This window comes from Ruditapes philippinarum, unplaced genomic scaffold (genome assembly GCF_026571515.1).
Source record: "Ruditapes philippinarum isolate M1 unplaced genomic scaffold, ASM2657151v2 ctg206_1_1_1_1, whole genome shotgun sequence".
Lineage (NCBI taxonomy): Eukaryota > Metazoa > Mollusca > Bivalvia > Venerida > Veneridae > Ruditapes > Ruditapes philippinarum.
In genome coordinates, this window is record NW_026860974.1 from 246280 (window position 1) to 267441 (window position 21162).

At 33.1% G+C, this 21162-nt stretch overlaps 1 protein-coding gene across 1 annotated transcript; it reads right to left on the minus strand.

Annotated features, from left to right (window-relative positions):
* Positions 1 to 1764: 1764 nt before the first annotated feature.
* LOC132714091 (tumor protein p53-inducible protein 11-like) lies at positions 1765 to 20408 on the minus strand. The gene is made up of 5 exons (XM_060696838.1): positions 20262 to 20408; positions 15190 to 15286; positions 13887 to 13988; positions 5700 to 5915; positions 1765 to 1905 (listed from the first exon to the last, which is right to left on the minus strand). Exons 1-4 carry the CDS (start codon positions 20391 to 20393, stop codon positions 5746 to 5748), a joined length of 501 nt encoding a protein of 166 aa, XP_060552821.1. The 5' UTR covers positions 20394 to 20408; the 3' UTR covers positions 1765 to 1905; positions 5700 to 5745.
* Positions 20409 to 21162: the final 754 nt, after the last annotated feature.

Here is a 21162-nt window from a genome sequence, read left to right on the forward strand (position 1 = left end):
ATCAGTTATAAGGTAATAGTGACCTTGACCTTTGACCTTTTGACCCCAAAATCAATAGGGGTCTTCTACCCAATATGGACAATCATCCTATGAAGTTTGAACATTGTGGGCCAAATGGAACTTAACATATGCTCCGGAAACTGTTTTCAGTATCAAGGTAATAGTGACCTTCACCTTTGACCTTTTGACCCCAAAATCAATAGGGGTCTTCTACCCAATATGGACAATCATCCTATGAAGTTTGAACATTGTGGGTCAAATGGAACTTAAGTTATGCGCGGAAACTGTTTTCAGTATCAAGGTAATAGTGACCTTCACCTTTGACCTTGTGACCCCAAAATCAATAGGGGTCTTCTACCCAATATGGACAATCATCCTATGAAGTTTGAACATTGTGGGCCAATTGGAACTTAAGTTATGCTCCGGAAACTGTTTTCAGTATCAAGGTCATAGTGACCTTGACCTTTGACCTTGTGACCCCAAAATCAATAGGGGTCTTCTACCCAATATGGACAATCATCCTATGAAGTTTGAACATTGTGGGTCAAATGGAACTTAAGTTATGCTCCGGAAACTGTTTTCAGTTTTAAGGTAATAGTGACCTTGACCTTTGACCTTTTGACCCCAAAATCAATAGGGGTCTTCTACCCAATATGGACAATCATCCTATGAAGTTTGAACATTGTGGGCCAAATGGAACTTAAGTTATGCTCCGGAAACCAAATTGCTAACGGACGGACGGACGTACGGACGGACGGACAGACAGACAGACAGACAGACGGACGCCAGGGGGTATAACATAATATGCCCTTTCGGGCATATAAAAAGAAAAGAAATGTTTTATTTCTTAAGTTACCCTTTGTTTTATTTAATACCCTAAGCATGTATAGTATGTTAGATACCACAATCTTTAAAAGTTCAAAATTTGACAATTACTATTTCCATAGAAACCATTATTTTGACCTGCATGAAGACAAAAAAGAAAACAACAACCCCAAACAAACTGTGCATCCTCTCTAATATGCCACTTAGCTGTACATATTGAATAAATTTATGCAAGATCCATCATTCTTTTAAGGCCTATTTTGTCAATTTATTTTCCCATAGCAAGTAAAATTCAGCCCCTTTCCTTTACTCTCTAAATAAAAAAAAAACTCAATATGCATCATCTTCGTATTGCAACCAAATCAATCACATATCAACATAATTTGTAATTTTTACAAGTTATTGCATGAGGCACATCTCAAGACCTTTATTTCACCGTAATAAAATGACATGCATATATAACCTCTATATCGTCAAATCTTTAGATCACAAATCAGTTCTAAAACCCGTTGGGCAACTTATAGTATCTAATCAACATCATCCTGCATAGTCTTGTATGTTTTATTTTTAAATTTATGCATATTCATTTATTTCATATTCTATTTATAGATTATGCACATTACACATTTTAGTTACATTCAACTTTATAAACTATAAATATATGAAGTTAACAATACATAATGATATCAAGTTACACATTTTTCATACAAATAAACTTTTTCACTAAATGTTAAGAACCATTTAATGATTAACACATTACAAGATTCTTATTTATTAACCAATGTTATGAAAACAGACAATAAAGATAATGAGTTAATTGCACCATCCATTTCAAAGGCTAATTATAGGAAAGGAAATTAAACATTATATGTCATTATTATCAATGAGTCAAGCAATTTCATTGGTCCTTGGCATGGAGATCTTTACCAGATGTCGTTCTTTTGAGAGAACCTGTTCGCGCTCCCAGCATGCCGCAGTGAAAGAAATAGCCAATGAAAACACAGATACACTGTAATCCTAGTAAAGTCATTGTCCACTTAGTTACAGACAAAATCATCAATACCATACCAAACACCATCACTGAAATAGGAAATTTAATGAAAAAAACATTACTTGCTTTCTTTGAAATCAAAGGCATTGTTACTATAGCAACAAAAAGATAACATGAAAGTGTAAATGATCCTTTGTAATTGTAAATGAGAAGAAATTTGAGCATCATTTTCTGTACTCAATCATTTATACACAAAAGTGAAATATCATAATGGTACAAAATGCCATGGTAACCTCAAAATACCTAGGTTTTATTTTAGATGTAGTACTTAAGAACTAATATGACCATTTCGAATAAAGATTACAGAATATTGTTTAATATAATATTACATTTAATACCATTTTACATGCTTTAATTTATGTTAGTTGCTACCATATATAAAAGAGAATATAACAAGATTTTATAGAAGAATAATATATGAATGTTTAAGCAATATTAAGTGACTGGAGTCCATGCAAAAGAAAGTTAATTTAGCAAGAAAGACAGCATTGAACTGTGTCAAGAGTCATTCTTAAAAAAAAAGTATAGCTAACTATGCTTTTAAAATGTTATAAAATTAGTTCTCCGTTAATAAATTAGCAAATTGTGTACTGGCATCAGCTCCCATGATAATTATCATTGATGAATTAGAAAATACCAACAATTGTCTACATAAACTATTAGCTTACTGGCTGCAACTTTTACCTAAGCCACCATTACAGACTGAGATCTCACAGAGTCGCCCTGGTATGGTCTGAACTGTTTTCTCAGTGATTTTTTTAAAAATCTATAAAAAATAATGAATGGTTGTTTTTACAGATTGAAAGATGGACAAGTCCATTTAAGTTATCTGGCATGGTACTTGACAAACATGAACCTGTAGTATAAACAATTACAATGACAGTGAAGCAAAACTTGCAGTAACAAGTTATTATATGTAGGGTTATTTGTGATTCAGTTTGTGGTTTCACTATGATCTCTTTAACATTAAACTTTAATATTTGTTTAAAGAAAATCTCTAACATAAATACTTCAAAAGAAAAGCAAATAAGCCCATAAAAAATTATTTCTGACTCTTTTTTAAAAACAATTTTTATTCTAAAATAATTATCAGATCAAGTTATATTTCAGTTTACCCAAGAACCAACTATAATTTCATCACATGTTACAATTAAAAGATAAACATGGTATTTGAACCCATATCTTACAATGGTGTTTATTAATCAAATGGATGCCAGCTTCAATATTGCAACAATTTTAAAAATTTGATATTGAGTCCCCTTAAAAAGCATTAACGTTCTGGACTGTTTAAGGGTTAAAAAAAATTTACTTTGACCAATCAGGTATTTGCCTCTTGAAGAATACGTGAATTTATTCTGAAAATACTTGTTGCATGTTGAACTCGCATTTAAAACTTCATTTTTTTTCATCTCCTTTTACCAGACAAAGATGAGAACAGATAATTACATTAAGTTGAAACTAGGCTGACAAAGCGATCATGCAACATTTATATCAAGCCAACATGCAATCATTAATTGTGCCCAATTTATTCTGATAAAAACACATTAAAGTAATTAATGTTTAACATCATTCTAATTGTTTTCTTTCATTTCCAACTAGCTGTTTCAGGAGGAATAACCATGCACAATTTATTCAGTTAATCAGTACTTTGAATTAAAAACACAATGTATATGTTTTGTAAAAAAAAAAATCAAAAAAAATCAAGCGGCAATAACATCTTTGCCATACTCTATCTTTGCCTTACTGTCAGTATTGCACTGTCCTGTAGTCAGCTTTATATTTAATCCTTCCCTGCTGAGTTTCTTTAATGGACTTGTCTAGCTTTCAGTTTAAGAACTGTCCATAATTGATTTTGGGGATATCAAGATGGAAATTTAAAGATTATAAGTCAGTATGGAGTCTGGCCAGACTTCAAGGATATGCAGACTGGCATGGGTCTACACCTGGCCAAGGCAAACCACATTTGGTTACACCATGTAAAGGGTGAACAGCCTTTCAAGTAACTGTGATGGTCTGCTCCAAGTTTAATGCAATGCTGCAGACCAATCCAAAGATTTAGCACCCCATGAAAAAAATGTTTATTAATGCACATATAATTAATACATTGTTGTAGAAAACAGGGTTTGTTCTTGCCAATCCTTTACAAATAGTGAGACATTAATAAGGACAATATGGTAATTTTAAAACAGATTATATAGTCATCAGGTACCATTCATGATTTGAGTATGAAATAAGAGCATTTCTGGCAACAAGATTTCCTTCATAAAGACTTATATGTATGAATCAGGCACACTGGTCTATGTTAAGAATCTTAATACATATGTCTCAATCTTACAGTTCTACTATATCCCTACTTCTCTCAAATCATAAGCCCCTTTGCTTTCTTTAGGCATAAAAATATACATTTTGGAAATTAAATGTAACCAAGCAGGCTAAATATATTTGAAAACAAGCAAATTTGTATGATCTCTAGTGACCTTGGTACAAGTTTTCTGTAAAATTGCGTTCACTTTAACCTTCGGTAGACAATTCATAAACAGCAGTTATAACGTTTCTACCATAGTAATGACCTTGACCTAATTAGAATTGTGAAGTATTGTACCTTAGGAACTAGGGATGGCAACGAATACCAAAATTAATACTCGAGTACTGGATCATTTTTCCGATCGAGTACTCGGTTACTCGGACGATTTCCAATAATCTTCAAAGTTTATCACACAATATCACCGTCCGCATGCTACTTTCGTTTTCTATTTACATTCATAGAATTCGTAACTATAGATAGGACTGCAAAGGAAACAAATTAATTAAAATTAAATCAACGACATTATACTTTAGAACATTTTTTAATTAATGTAATATCAAGTTTAAAACATGTTAAGCAGTTGATACATCTTTTCCTTCTTGTAATAAAATAGACTGATCGGCGGCAACAAAAGTTTAACCGGGTCTAAATACTACCTTAATTATTATATCATAATAGCAATACGGCCCTTTGTTGTTTTCAAAAATGTTACCTTAAAACTCGATTCGTGTACAAACTGCATTATGTTACACAATTAAAGGTTACTAAATATCATAAGAGGCCGGATGACGTAAGCGACACATGTGCGCGTGTCAAACTGTTGATCGCCTCATTAACTTTATGGTATCATTTTCGCACCTCTGCAAGGAAGTTGTGATTGCATTTAACAGGTATTTATGAAGGTATATGCACATCTTCGAATTTTTGATAATTGGATACACCAAACTGTCTAAATAGCAAATAAAATAGAAAGTATACATTTTTTCCGAGTAATCGAATATCAATTTTTTTAACCGATATTCGGACGTTCGATCGAGTACTCGGTTAACCGGTTACTCGTTGCCATCCCTATTAGGAACTATTAAATACTATGAAAACTGTTCTTTCATTATAACTTTACTCTTTTTCATAGGACTATCAGTATGAAATCAGGATTAATGGAAAAGAAATTAAAAAGATAATGTGCAGTGCAAAGAATAAATATGTGTAAAACATGCAATAGTTAGACTAGAAAGGTCAAGTTCAAGGTCATCTGAAAATAGAAAAATGCAGAACCAAAACATACAGAGTTTTGTGATAAGTGAAACTTCTAGATCTATGAAGATTATACACCAAGAAACCTAGATATGATATATAGATATGCTTATTTTGGAGCAGAAATGAAAGAAAGCTTTCTAAAGGAATTTCTACAAAAGTGCAACAAAGATTTGGGGGGCAACTCAAAACTATTCTAGTGACTAAGTGCAATTTACTTCAAAGTGAGAGGGGGGACATCTCAAAATGCGTGCATATTCCTACCATAAAGCCCAGTGGAATTTTTAAGAAGCGCCCATATTGTTTAGTACTATCGATAGTACTTCACATCCTTTGATTTCCCATCTCTGTAAGTTATCCAATAGAAGTAGCTTGATACAGCTATGACTATAAGCCGTGCCACGAATGCGATGAAAACTGAACACAGAAGTGAGGCCGGGGTTGTTGAGGGTAACCATGATGACCACAAACTCATCAATACTGCAGACGCAAGAAAAAATAAACAACAAATGGTACACTAAACATTTAAAATATAAGCACATGAAAAAAAAAATCATATAAAACTGAAACAGTGACAAATATGATAAAAAAACTGCAACATGTTTCACAGTCTATATATAATATAGAATACAGACAAGTTCAACCCTTGCTGAACATCAATAAAAATTCACATATACATGAAGTTATATAACTGCAAAATCATGGAACATGTTTACTCATGGATTTATTACAAACTTATTTGTCTTCTGAATTTTTTTTTCAGTTCAGGGTCAGCAACTCCTTAATATTAGTAAAAAAAGGTTCAATGAATTTAACTAGATTTGTCCCCCCTGGTGGAAAACTTGGCTTGACATATTGAAGTTTTTTATCAAAAGAATATTTCAAACAGCTTGTTTCTTGTTTGAAACATTTTTTCTGTATTTTCTATTTATTCTGGGGCAATAACTCCAGATGCACCAGATATTGTTGGTCTTATCAGCATTAATTTCAATCAATGATAAATCATATATTAAATCTACATGAACCAATACCAGCCATTGCACAAGACCTGGCACAAGAGTATGAACTTTGGTTCTGCTCATAGCCTAGTAAACTTCAGATGGACATTGGAGCCCATTTTGAAGAAAATCCTTCAAAGGGTATAGCATTTATAGAGTGGGCACAGTGGAGACAGAACACTACAATATGTTATTCCATAATATTCTAATTGATGGACTTCAAAATCAACAGGACAGCTTTTGGTCAAGGGGATTTTGTTTTGCATTTGCTCTTTGGAAACTTTTTTCAAAATAATTATGGGAAAACACAACCTGGTAAATAATGAAAATTCAATTAATTGTTTTATTTATTACTGTAAAATGCATGTTTATCTTGTTATTACAGTTGAAATATCTTTACTGTTCAAACAATTTCTCGGAATATTTGGACTGCCATGATAAAGTAACCATTTAAAATGTTAACAAACCAATTTATTTAGTGCTGATGGAGTTTATAAGCAAATATTTTGCAAAAAGTTTGTTATGAAACTGCAATAGATCTTATTTTCACAAACATATTAAATGACAAGATTTTCTTTTTAATCAATATTCCTTTTGGTAAATTGCAGTTCAATTGATAAAGCATAAATTGACACTAAGGCAACCAAGAATTTTCCTGAATATTAAACAGAAACAAGTAGTCTTTGTAGAACACAAAATATCTCTTAACTGAAAATCTGCAATTAAAAATGTCTTCAATGTCAATGCATTTTGAATGTCAAGGACATGAAATAGTTGAGGGGTCATCATAAAGGTGTTATGAAGGCTATAGATAATAGAATAACCTTGGTTGTTTTATCTAAAATACTTCCAAAATTCTGACACTACAATGGACAAAATAATTAAATTATAAATCTCTTAAGCACTATCAGTAACTCACTATCGTTTTGACAAAATACAAATCATGATTTTTAAATAAAGTGAATCTCAGGACTTTCCATCAAGTAATGGCCCAAATATCCAGATTTTACTAAATTAAAGAACTCTACATTATTCCTGACAAAGTTACATTACTGAGTCCTGTAGAAACATGAAAATCAATAGCAATTTTTCACTGAAATTATTAAAAAGCTCATTTACAAACCATTTAGAAAATTAAAAATTATTGACATTATCCTTATCATATGGTGGCATTGATTAATTTCCTATTTAGGTTTTTTTTATCGTTACTGGAGACATTTTTTTTATTGGTAAATCTTAAAGGAAGTTGTGAGTAAATTGTGTATGTGTTGGGGGAAAAAATATTAAGTTATGTAAAGTTTTAAAAACATTTTGAGCATTTAAAGCTATGTAAAATTTAATCTCCACCAATTAAAAATAAATTTTTTCAGAAAATTTCAATAATCACATTATCTGTCATATTATTCTTTCATTATAGTGAAATAAACATTTAAAGTGTATAAAGCTATATCTTATGAAATATTTTTACAAATTTTATCACAAAAAAACATTGGTTCCATAACCTATTTGGTCGATTCTAGAAAGAATTTTAACAAAGAATGTCTCTGCTATTTAATTTACATGAATATTGTACTTAAATGAAACAAATATCATTCTACTATTTTAAGTAGGGTTTTAAAGTAGGGTTTTATAGCTTTTAACACTTCAAAATTATTACACAATGAAGAACTTCTAATACCCCGGTCACATATTCACGGAATACGCCCACGGAAGAGCCACGGATTAATTCCGGCATCGTCCGTAGCTACCCGTACTGGTCAGTAGCTCTCCGTATTGTAACCGTAATCAATCGTAGTAGTCCTTGTATATCCGTATTGATCCTTGACAATTTTTGAACATGCACAAAAATTTGCTACGGAAAAATCAACCGTAGCGTATCCCTACTAGTCCGTATTAATCCGTACTGATACGTACTGGCCCGTACGAAAACCGCACTAGTCCGTAATGATTCGTAGTCCACCAACTTGTCAAGGATTTCCACGGTTTTGTACGGAGAACTGCGTATTTGTACGGTTACCCTACGTATAAGCTACGGTTTTAATACGGATTAATACGGCATTGTCACGGAAAGCCACGATCGTAATACGTTGTACTACGGAGAGGCAAGGATTAGCACGGTCTTATACGGTTTTTTGCGTTGCAACATGAAACGGTACGGAATGGTACGGTCCACCACTGTTTAATACGGATGAATTAAATCATGTACTTTTTCAAGGGTATAAATACTACCTTCTTGCCAAAAACAGACATATTTGCGGAAACATTTAATAAATGATAATTGCCATTTACTGGCTGCAACTTTATATTGAAATGGCTCAGAATGCGGAGGCAGTGGTCGAGCTGCTTGATGGCATACATAGAAGTAAGTTTATATTAATATCTTACTACAATTCATAAGTAATAGAATAACATTTAATGTTACATATTTTACAAACATTGGATCGTGAAATTGGAGTAAATATTTACATAAAACGAAGTGTCTCATAAGCCTCGGAGGCTGGCCCTTGAGTGATAATAAGATTAATTAACAAGCTTTTTACATATTTTTAAAACATAAACATCACGATAATTAATGTAATTGTAAGATGAACAGCAAATCTTAAAATTAAAAGAGAAGCAGTATTGATCAACATTTTTCATTAATGATTACTAGTCCATATCTAATCAGGTAAGAGAAGACAGACGAGATGGTGGACTAGAGATGGGCTTTTTACGAAGACCGCTTCAAGTTTAGTATGAGGCTCTCATGGCCGAACTTGTTGAGGATCCAGTGTCCTTCAAGAAATTCACTTTAATCGGACCTGATGTGTCTCGGGGGTCGGACGCGATTAGGCCGAGTCCTCTCCGCCAAAATCATTGAACTCTGCAATTCGTTTACTAGGTGTTCTTTTCTTTTGAGGCATTTTGAAAATGAGCAAGCAAGAGGTTGTGGACGGATGTATTAGATCGGTATAGATCCGTGGCAATTCGTTCTTCTCCGTATCAGACCGTACTTATTCGTACTAACCCTGTGCTTATACCGTAGCAGACCGTAGTGTATCCGTAGTGCGTCCGTCCTGATTCGTGTCGCTCCGTATCAAACAGTGGTGGTCCGTAACAATCCGTGTCTCTCCGGGGGCTTTTGGTGGTAAATCCGTCGGACTCCGTACTCATACCGTTGTGTGTCCGTACTGGAACCGTAGCGGACTACGAAATTTCACATTTCCGTAGTAATCCGTGAACGTTTAGACCGTAGCTCTTCCTTGGCATTATCCGTGAATATGTGACCGGGGCATACCTGAAGACTATGCATGCAATTTTTGAATTTAAATAATTGTAAATATTGTTAAAAAAGTATGACTTTTTCATGACTTGAATCATGATTGTAAACAGTATGAGTGTATATTAAGATGGTATTATATTTAAGTGTGATGACAGGACAATGATTGAAGATTATAAACAGGACAAACAGGCAACCATATGAGGTTGTCCCTAAAAAAAGATGTTTTTTTAAAGAAAGAAATCCAAAATGTCCATTCATTACTAGTTATAATTTGCCCTTTCAGACAATACATGACTGTAATAGTAACCTGTACAAAATGTTCTGCTCAGAAATGAAAGAAGTTTTTTTGTATTAATCACTCATATAAACAACAATGGACTTGATAAGAAATTTGTTTGGCCTAATGTAACACAGAAACTAATTTAAATATTGCCTGATGAAAATAATGAACACAAAGAAGGCCATTGAACTATGGTAACTTGTATCATAATTCCTGCCAAACTGATTTTCTTGGTTTTCTCAATGAAGAAGACATCCAATTTAGCAAATACAATCTATTGACCTGCTCTTTCATCACTATGGCTTCAAAAACAGGACATCTTTGACAGTTAATATTCTTGACTATAGCTTTTATCTAGTGTTTGATTATGGACTAGATTTTGTCCAAGTGAAATTCATGCAAATGTGTATTTTTCTCTTGAATTTTCATGGTATTCTTTCACCACTTTTTTGCAAATTGAGAACTGTTGGTAAGAGCATATTGCACGACTACAACATTGATATGGACTAAAAAAGAACAAATTATGTTCTTAGCTAGATGATGGCTATGTAACCAATGCCGTTAAAGATCTGTCAACATATCTGTGCAGTCTAATCGTGACTGAAAATGTTGTCTTTAACACCATTAAATAATTAAACATGAAATTTAGTAAGTCTGTCAGAACTGTTTATTTGAACTATTTCTTGTTAGCAGAATAAAACAATTATTGCTATATATGCACAGTACAATCAAAGAAATATTCCTATCAATATATCCACAACTTTTGAAGTTAGCAATAATTTCTTGCACAGTGTGTCATTTGCTCGCAAGAAAATTTAAAATATACAAACATTTCTTTTTTTTTACAGGCATTTTAAAATTATTATATTTCAAAAATCAAAATTACAAGCAGAAGATATATAGCTTTATACAATTTATAGCTCTAGTCTTGTTTTAAGCTGAACAGTTGAGGCCATGTTGTTCAGTGGCCAATACATGATGGGCGAAGATTAAATGCAATAACTCATCTGCTGCACAATAATAGCCAAAGAAAGCTGATCAAAAGTAGGAAAAATCTAACAGAAAAATGTTGTTTCTCAAGTTATTTTACAAATCACACAGCATTATTTGCAAATTCTTTATTATCAGTTTCTAAGATAACATCAATATTTTCAATGTGTTGGCTAGACTTGATGTCTCAAACTTAAAGAGATGAAAATATTTTTCCTAAACATATATGATAACAATTCCAGTGGGCTTTATTAACTTGCCAAGAAAATAATTCCAGTCACTATACGGTAACACTCATTGCTTGTGTGAGTATGCTTTTAACCAATAAGTGTGGCTAACACTTCAGAATGTTAATCTAAGGAATGCTGACCGTATTGGTTCAAACCCTATTGGAGGCAAGCTGTTGTTCCGTGAGCTAGAAACTTTACATTTCTTGCTTTGCACTGGATGGTTCAAGGAATGGATTTGAGTGCGACAAATTTCTGCTTATAACTTCCAACACAATCAAAGAGGAAAAACAAAAGACTGAACTGACCATAGAACTGACCAATTAAATAACTGTTTCAAGCTCAAACTTTACTTATTTTTTGCTATATGACATATATAAACAACAGCAACATGTTGAATCTTAAGCATATATAATGGGCCAGACATAGACCCATGTGTCAACCATTTTTATTTGTTTGGGTCGTCAGACCAAACAAATAATGGTAGCGAAATTTCAGAGCCTAATGCTGTTAATTGCAAATGCCTAAAGTAGTCCACTTTTTTGAAGCAGTTACTCCCCTTTATATGTACACTAACGCCGAAAAATTCAGGGGAGATCAATGCGTAAAGATTGTCAAATGACAGGCGCATTAATTTTCAAGCAAAGTAGTTCCCGAATGGTCGAAGATTTCTAATATTGTTTCATTCTTTATAGATATACATGCTTACAGTAAGCTCCATGATTATTTACATCTGTGTTTAGCGTTGAAATAATAAGAGTTACAAACCCTTATTTAGAATAATATGGTTTTCTTTGGGCTGTGAACAAATAACTGCACCATGGCCGAGGGGTTTGCACGCTCGCTTATGAATCAAGAGGTCTCGAGTTCAAATCCTAGTTGAGGCAACTCATTTTTTTTAAATTTTATTTTTTAAGTCAAATAAACATTGAATTGATATCAGTGTTGCAATTAGTCTTATAGCCAATTTACTACAGTTAAAACACTGGAAACAGCATTGCTGACACTATACAAAAACAAATTGGTTTATAATCTCACAACCTTCACCTTTCTGACATTCTGAGACCCAAACAAATTCAGCGCCTTCTGTGCTTTGATTAAAACATGTCACCAAGAAGGGGAGAAAATAAATGAAATAAAATGGGAGATTTATCACTGATAAACAGGAGTTCTGGTCAGAAATTAGATGATCAGACAATTTACAAATTCAAAATAACAGTACAAAAATGTTAAAATTTTCTTGTGCACAAAGTTAACAGTAATCAAAATTGATGGTCTATCTAACAACACAAGAATATTTTCAAACTATAGGACCAATTATCTGGACTGCATGGCCTGCTCCAGCAATGGAAAGTTACATAGTTTGCCGACTTTCTATGTACTAACTATTGATGAGGGAAAATTTCCTAACATTAAATGAATGTCTGTTGATAACTATAAAGATGTGTCTAACAACACACAAATTTTTTTAACTACACTACAGGAGTTACAATAATTTTCCTGATAGTCCTATTAACATGCATTTAGACTATGAAACTATTGGTTATTTAATCATTTAAACCTAAATTCTAAAACATTTCAAAATACATAAAATTAGTAACTTGACATACTGTTCAATCCACCAACCACCTTTATAACATAACCGTTGCTACAAACTCTGAGGACAAGTTCAAACAAACAATTTACAACATTTGATTGGCTAAAACTTACAATATTACACCATTTAACATTACATCATTTTTTGCACAATGCATGCATAAGTATTATGCTCCTTGATATTAACATCACTGCTAGATAGTATATTGGGAATGAAAAATTGTGGTCTTAATAGAAGATAAACTGGGTGGTCTTAATTCCGAACAAGCCAGAAACAGTCCTAGAACTCATCATTCAAACTCATATAATCAAAGCTCACTCATGATCAAAACAAAACAGTTGTGTACTGATTATTCATTCAAAGTGAGAAACAAGAGGGCCAAGATGGCCCTAGATCGCTCACCTGACCCATCAAACTCATCCGAGCAATTACTTAGACAAGTATCCTGACCAAGTTTGATGACAATTGAGTCAAAAATGTGACCACCAGAGTTTTAACAAGGTTTTTCCACATATGGGCGGTGTGACCTTGTTTTTGACCCCAGGTAACCCATATTGGGACTTTACCTAGAAATCATCAAAACAAACTTTCAGACCAATTTCAAGGATATTTGGATCAAAATGTTTGCCACTAGAGTGTTAACAAGATTTTTTTCTATTTCTAGTTCCTGTGACCTAGTTTTTCATCCAAGATGACCCATGTTCAAACTCGTCCGAGCAATTAACTCGAACAGCATTCTGACAAAGTTTAATGATGATTTGGGCAAAACTGTGACCACTAGATTATTAACGAACAAATGTGGACGGACAACAGACATTCAACGATCCTAAAAGCTCACCCTGAGCTAGTTCAGCTGAGCTTAAAAGGTTTGAAAGTTTGCAATCCTGATAATGCTCTTGTTTGTTTATAATATAGAAGATTTAAAGATATATAAATTGCAATCCATTTAGAATTTCAGTGAAAATATGCCACAAATCAGGCATAGTGTGACAGTCTAGTGTAACTGCTGCAGATTAAAGCAAATATGTACATAAATTTGATGTCACTCAGGCAAGTGAAAGATAGACAAAAATATTTCAAATGTTCCAAATACATACCACCAGACTGTAAAGTGAAGAACACTACACTAGATAAAAGAATCATTCTGATGACATGTCGGTCAGCCGCCTGAACAGTGCTCCAATACATCACTGAGATACCTGAAATGTTTAGAACACATCACTAAGATACCTGATATTTATAGAGCATATCACTGAGATACCTTAAATATATAGAGCACATCAATGAGATACCTAAAGTATACAGAGCACATCTCTCAGATACCTGAAATGGAAAGTGAGCATCACTGCAATACCTGATATTTGTAATGAATCACTAAAATACACAATACATACACAATGTAGTACACATCTCTTGGATACCAAAAGATTCAAAGTACAATGACATTTAGCGCTGCCCTCTACACCAGACATAATCGTAATACTTTAATAGTTTATTTTGTACTTTAAGATGCACAACAGGCAAAATAAAAATATTAAATTTTAAATTAAACATCAGCAACTCTTCAGACAATATTTATTTACAGTTACTTTAGAGAGAAAGTTCCTGCTGGGGACATAAATCTGTCTTATATTGATGAATTTCATCAACCTGTCTCCAACAGAAGACATAACATGCAAGCATAATGACAGAGCAATTACTTCAATTATCTCGAAACCCATCATCTTTGTAGGAACTATATTTCAAAATAGAAACACTTGAGATAAAGTTTCTTACTTTCACAAAGCATTTTACAACTTCAAATGGATTTTAAAACATTATAGTAAGTTTGATAATTTGTTAAGATTTTAACTTTTCTATTTCGCTGAATATTCTTTTAAACTTTTAGTCTGCTGGGGGAAAAATTGATGCAGCAAGCGTAGATGAAGATAGCAAGCATAACCGTACCAAAATATAATCATGGTCTGCATCAAAAGGCCGGTAGACTTCACTGGTCACATGGGTATATTCAGTTGCCACCCAGCAGGTTAAAGGGACTCCACTGGCATTTTGGATATTGACAAGACTCAAAATAATTTTTCCATGGTCTATTTGATGATGGTTTAGACCAATTACTTGTGTGCAAAAGTTCAGATCATTTGCTTACTCGATTTTTTTTCTGAATGATTATTGTAATGGTTTTCACTCAAATTTGAGTATCATAATATAGCACCAAAAATACAATTTTTAATTTATTCCGAGTATAATTATTAAATATCTTCTGCATATCTTTCTGTTTTATGTGTCCCAGTTCATCTATGTAAGAAATTCAATTTTTATGTTTTTAGGCCTTTGGACCTGAGAGTGGAGTTCCTTTAAAGTTTATTTGCTTACACAATTCAAAGAATACAAAATACTTACAAATAAGTGCACATGCATATAATCGGATTGGAAATGTGAAACTGGATCCATCCATATCATACATAGCATGGAAATAATGTCCTGGAAACATCAGAGCCTGAAATAAAAACAACAAATCATCTTTATAATAATCAAATTATTACACTAAATTTCTTATTTTGACAAGGCAATGGATTTTATATACATGTAATATCATAATTATTCTTATCATAAAATATTGTATTTTTTTTTATAATAACATGGACTATTAAATTAATGGATCATTAGTTTTTACAGAAATTGTTTTAATTTCAAGGTATAAACTGATAGACCCACTCGCTAATCCTTTCTTGGAACCAACAAGTGTTGAGCAATGAGTGTGTAGGATTTAAACTCATGCAACTTAAAATCCTTAGATTACTGGTTTGATCCATTCTACTCACTCTGAAGTGTACAAATTTTATATGAGAGATTTTGATTCAGATTTCTTTCCATATAATGTAATGTCATTAAAATACGAGTAGCTAATTTTGACAACACAGTGGAATATAGGGGCATCTATGGCCGATTGGTAAAATTTGTTGACTTTAAAGCACCGTCCTCTCACTGCTGTAGGTTTGAGCCATACAAATCAATTGGTTTGATTCGTTCATGTGAGGAAGCCATCCAGCTAGCTTACGGAACATCTGTGGTTCTACTCAGGTGCCAGTTTGTGCCTGAAATAATGCACACAGAGGGGTGCTTTATGTCTTCCTTCACCAGTAAAGCTGGAAAGTCGCCATATGACCTATACTATGTTGGTGTGACATAAAGCAGAACCTAAAATCATGGAATCTGGGGTCGCGGAATGGGACAAAATGTATATCTGAATAATTTCCACGCAAATTTTGTATCAATAAAGTATACTGGTGTGATTCAGGTCTGGCACAACTAATCATGGACTGAAATTTAATATTCTCAGGGGTGTCTATATGTCACCAGCAGGTGCACTGGATACATTCAGATCATGCTAATTGAATGAAAATACCTATATTGTACAAGTAAATTTGTAAAGTTACTGCTATAAAAACCCAGTTCTAGACATATCTAGGTCTTACAACAATCAAAATTGGTTGCAGAAAGTGTACACAAAAATTGTATGAAAACGGAGTTAACTGAAAATACTTCTGAAACTCAATGAATCTAAAGAACAACAATGAAGCTTAGAATGAACTCAATGAAGCCAAAGATCATATAAACATATTAATAACTTTTTTTGATAGGATTTATTCAAACATTGAAGGATATTAGAATACAATTATAAAGAAACACCAACTTTTCAACATTTTATGTGAAAATATATTGGGCACTGCCAATCTTGTTACTAACTTATCTGCCCTTGAATATTATTTTTGCCTATATTCATTGCAATCACAAGAGAATTTAGCAATCAACCATATATCATATATGATATATAAAACTTGGTATAGAAAAGATTAATCTCATTATTTCACTATGGTGGAAATGTATCAGACAATTTACATTTTTTTCATATACCATCAGACGTAGGTATTCAAATGATATAAATATTTATACCACACAATGTCCTATCCATTACATTCTTCTTCACAAAATATTGGTCATATAATAAGATGAAATAGAAGAAGAGCTATAGAAGGATAAATACTATCATTAGGGAGCAGACAACACATTTTCCTGTCTCTGTAAAACAAGAGGGCCATGATGGCCCTAACATCGCTCACCTGAATATAAAAACTCTCCATGACAAGGAACAAGTAATATTGTAAACTATAAACAAAAGCAGATATAAAATCTAAATCTTAAACTGATAAACAAAGTTCATATTTGTATCTGAAATAGTGCATGTGTAAATAAATATTGCTAATGGAAAACAACAGATCCAAAAGATGTGCACATATAAGGAAATCAATGCATTTTGACTCCACATGGTAGGGCCAATTTAGACACCAGGGTTTTTATTTTAACAAACTTCATAGATGCTCACTAGAAGATGTTTCATGCTTAATATCTAAACGCTAGATTTTTGGGTTTTTTAAAAGAAGTTTTTTAATTTTTATATATACATATAAGGAAAATTAATGATCCCCCAACGGGGCGGGGGCGAGGCCAATTTTGAGCCAAGGGCTTTATTTGAACAAATTTGGTAGACACTCACTAGAAGATGTTTCATGCCTAATATCTAACCTTTAGCTATATGGTTTTTTTTAAAAGAAGATTTTAAGTTTTTCCTAAATACATATAAGGAAAATTAATAGCCCCTAGGGGTGAGCCCAGGGCTTTTATTTGAACAAATTTGTTAGACACTCACTAGAAGATGTTTCATGCTAAATATCTAAGTTTAGCTCCTTGGGTTCTTTTTTTCTTTCGGTTGCCATGGCAACCAGAGTTCTGCATGGAATTAAAGTCTTTGAACAATTTTAAAAGGTGACCACCAAAGGAATGTTCCTGTGAAGTTTGGATGAAATTGGCCAAGCGTTTTTTGATGTCGTTTAAAGTTTACAAACGGACACCAAACGAATTGTGATTACAAAAGCTCACCTTGTCACTTTGTGACAGGTGAGTTAAAAAATGACATTTCTGTGTATTTAAGTAATATGTAGGGGAGTGGACTGTTTTATTCACCTTCTTGGGACTTATTGCATCAGGTTGTAACAGTTCATTTAGTAAAGACAGTATTGCAGTTTACCCTTATATAACAGGGTTTGTCATTAAAAGTTTTCTGAGAGGGTTTGTTTTTAAATTTGATGCTGTTAATTTTGGTTTAATGACATGCAACTTGAGTGTTTTCTAAGTTTTGATGCAGCCTAAAATGTATCAGAGACAATCATTTTGGCCAATAGCTGCCTTTCAATGACATCCTTTATCTACCTTAAATGACATGCAAGCAAATGAATGATACTTTTTAAACTAAGTTTCTTAACTCAAGGCCTGATTTACGAGAAATAAATGTGCACATTTTTTTAAAGGCTCTTAATGTTATCCAAGGGAGGAAGGCAAACAGAATGGGTAATCTCTTGGCTTTAACTTAAAGGGTCTAGTCCTGATAATACCATAGCCATAGATCAGGGTAACATCTGACCTTTTAAGGAAATTTGTTTGTCTCCTTGTAGTAAATAAACAGTATCAAAAATAATACAATGTAAACACTGTTGTCACATTGCTTTAAGTTCATATTTTGTGCTCAACTTTCTTATTACATGTCGTGAGTATTTATCTCCATCACCAGGATAACCACGTGGGAGCGGAAATTAACCACAACATTATGTACATTCTCCCTGCTAATGTCCAACAATCAATGGTGTCTAATATTTCTCCTATCTAAGAAGATTTTCTTCCCATGATCCCAGCTTTAGACTCAATGAGATTTGTAAAGTGATTGTCAGTCAAGATGGGATTTTCCAGTGATTTATGTATAGAGTAATTAACTATGGAGATATTTAGCACCTTATACAGGAAATATGTTTAAGGTTGAACACCACTAAATACTATTGATGAATACCTGGACTTGTGGTCTATATTAAAATATAGCCTCAAATATTTCCTGCTTCATTTCACTTAGGAAGATTGAAACTGGTGATTTGTTCGTTTTGTTTGTCAACACAGTTTGGTCATATGGTGCCAAAACAGGAAAGATGGTTTTGGCTATTCTTGGGTGTTACAAACTTCAAAGCAACACCTGGGGTCAAAACCACCTCACTTACCGAATCTAGCCCTCTACTCTCCTTCTTTTAGGATTTTAGAAGTATTCAAAATTGCTAAAATTTTATTTTCATTTCCTTGTCCTATCGACTTGTGTATTTTTCTTTTTAAGCTTGGGTCATGAGGAAGGACTGGGATTTGGATATTTAATGCAAAAAGAGGTAAAATCTGCCAAACTTATGCAATCTGCTGGTGGTTATTTAAAATGACCTTCAAATAAAATACAGTCAAACGTGTATTAAGCGACCGGGCAAGGGAAACACCAAAAACGGTCGCTTAATGAAACGGTCTCTTAAGACAGTCAGCATGATATAAAAGTCAAAATTTATAAATGACATATTTTTTATTCGATGGGTTTGTTTTTCAACTTCATTTTTATATAAATGTTGAATAATAACTACGCTCCGATAATCTAAACGGATGCAAATGTAAAAATAACGTTCTGATATTTATTTACAAAAAAATGTTTTGATCCATTACGTACATGTTTGACATTTTTTCCAGAATTTTTTCACTTCTCCAACACGAAAACCCTATTAGTGAAGATGTTTTCTGTTGTGCATTTTTTCATTTGAAATAAACAAACTACATCTATTTGTTACGATTAATTTAATGGCTGATCAAGTTCAAGGTCAATTCAATGCAGTCTAAATGTCAACAAGCGAAGCGTATACACCATCTCAGTATGGGCGGAGCGTTGCATTGTTTATCCGATATTATTGGATAATACACGTCACGCGTATACTTAACTTCATTTGCATACGCTAAAACGGTATGTGAAATAGGGTTTTTCACACCTTTATTGTTGTGTTTTGATTGCTGACACTTGTGACATAACGAGGTGGCGTTCTCTAAAAACACAATTACTTGACAGGTAAAAGTGGTCGTTTAATGAAAAGATTGATGTCAATTAGGTGACTAATTAGTGGTCGCTGGTCGCGTTGAGCAAAAGTCGCTTAATACATTAAAGATATAGAGAGAAAATGATCGGGGGGAATTTAAAGTGGTCGTTTAAGACAAAAGTCGCTTAATACACGTGGTCGCATGGGCAAGTTAGACTGTATGTAAGTGTGAAATATGTAAAGTAACATTGACACTGTAAAGGTTTGGCCACTTGGTCGAGAATGACCTCAGGTGCTTCTTTGTGCTTTCAGGTACAAGTGGGCACCTGAGTATTATCATTGATGTGCCGTAAGCTGGCTGATCAACTTCCTTGCATAAAAGATATTAGGATTTAAACCCACAGCCATGAGCAGGAACTTATTTGAACTCAACAACCATAACAATTCAGCCATGGATGCCCAAACTGATTTGAAATAGTTATTCTTATATGGCTTATATGCCTGCATGTCTTGATATCATGAATTACTTACCCATAGAGATAAAATTGAGAAAACAACAGCTAGGATAATCTGCCAGAATCTGAGGCCACTCGGTAACCTGATATACAACTGATCACTGTGACCCAATATTTGACTGAGCTGAAAATATACAAATATAGTCATTAATATTGTTTGAATTTTGAACAGATTGTTCCATTTTTCGAAGCAAGACAAATACATTATACAAATACAGTAGATCATGGGTTTAGTCACACCTCAGATGCCCCTTTTGTGCAAAATTTTAGTAACAAGCAGCACCTGAACAGAACAACCCATTCTATCGTTAGATGTTGCACTTATACATTAACCCTCATGTCCAAACTAAAATCATACTGAGTCTGCAATTTTCATGTAATTTTGTTGTGATAAATGATTCCGAGGATCACCCTTCTTCCAGACTTTTTCATACATGTGAACTCTCCCACTTTAAGCAGGAGACTCCCTATTTCTGCAGGCATATTTTCAAAGATTTTTCTTAAAATAAGGAGTATTTTCACAAATTAAAGAAATCTCCCTCTTTTTGATGTCAGAACTTCCTTCTTTGTTCATTGCAAATTCTAAAATCTCCCTCTTTTTGAAGAAAAATCTCCCTCTTGATCATGGATTAAAGTTCACAAAAATTGTATGCTTTTTTCTGTAAGCTATCCATATAGCACCAAAATAAGTCCCTGTTGGGATTTAAACTCATCTGTTTTTATATGTTTCGTAGGAAACATTCTTAAATACCTCATTTTAAACCATTTTTTCCCATAAATAAAATTACAGAAAACTGTAATGTTCAATGGTAAAAGCATAGAAAATACAATCAAAATACAATAGTGCAAATTTGTCACAAAATACATCTGTCACAAATAGCTAAGTTTTTACTGTAATTTATTCCCAATTTATTATG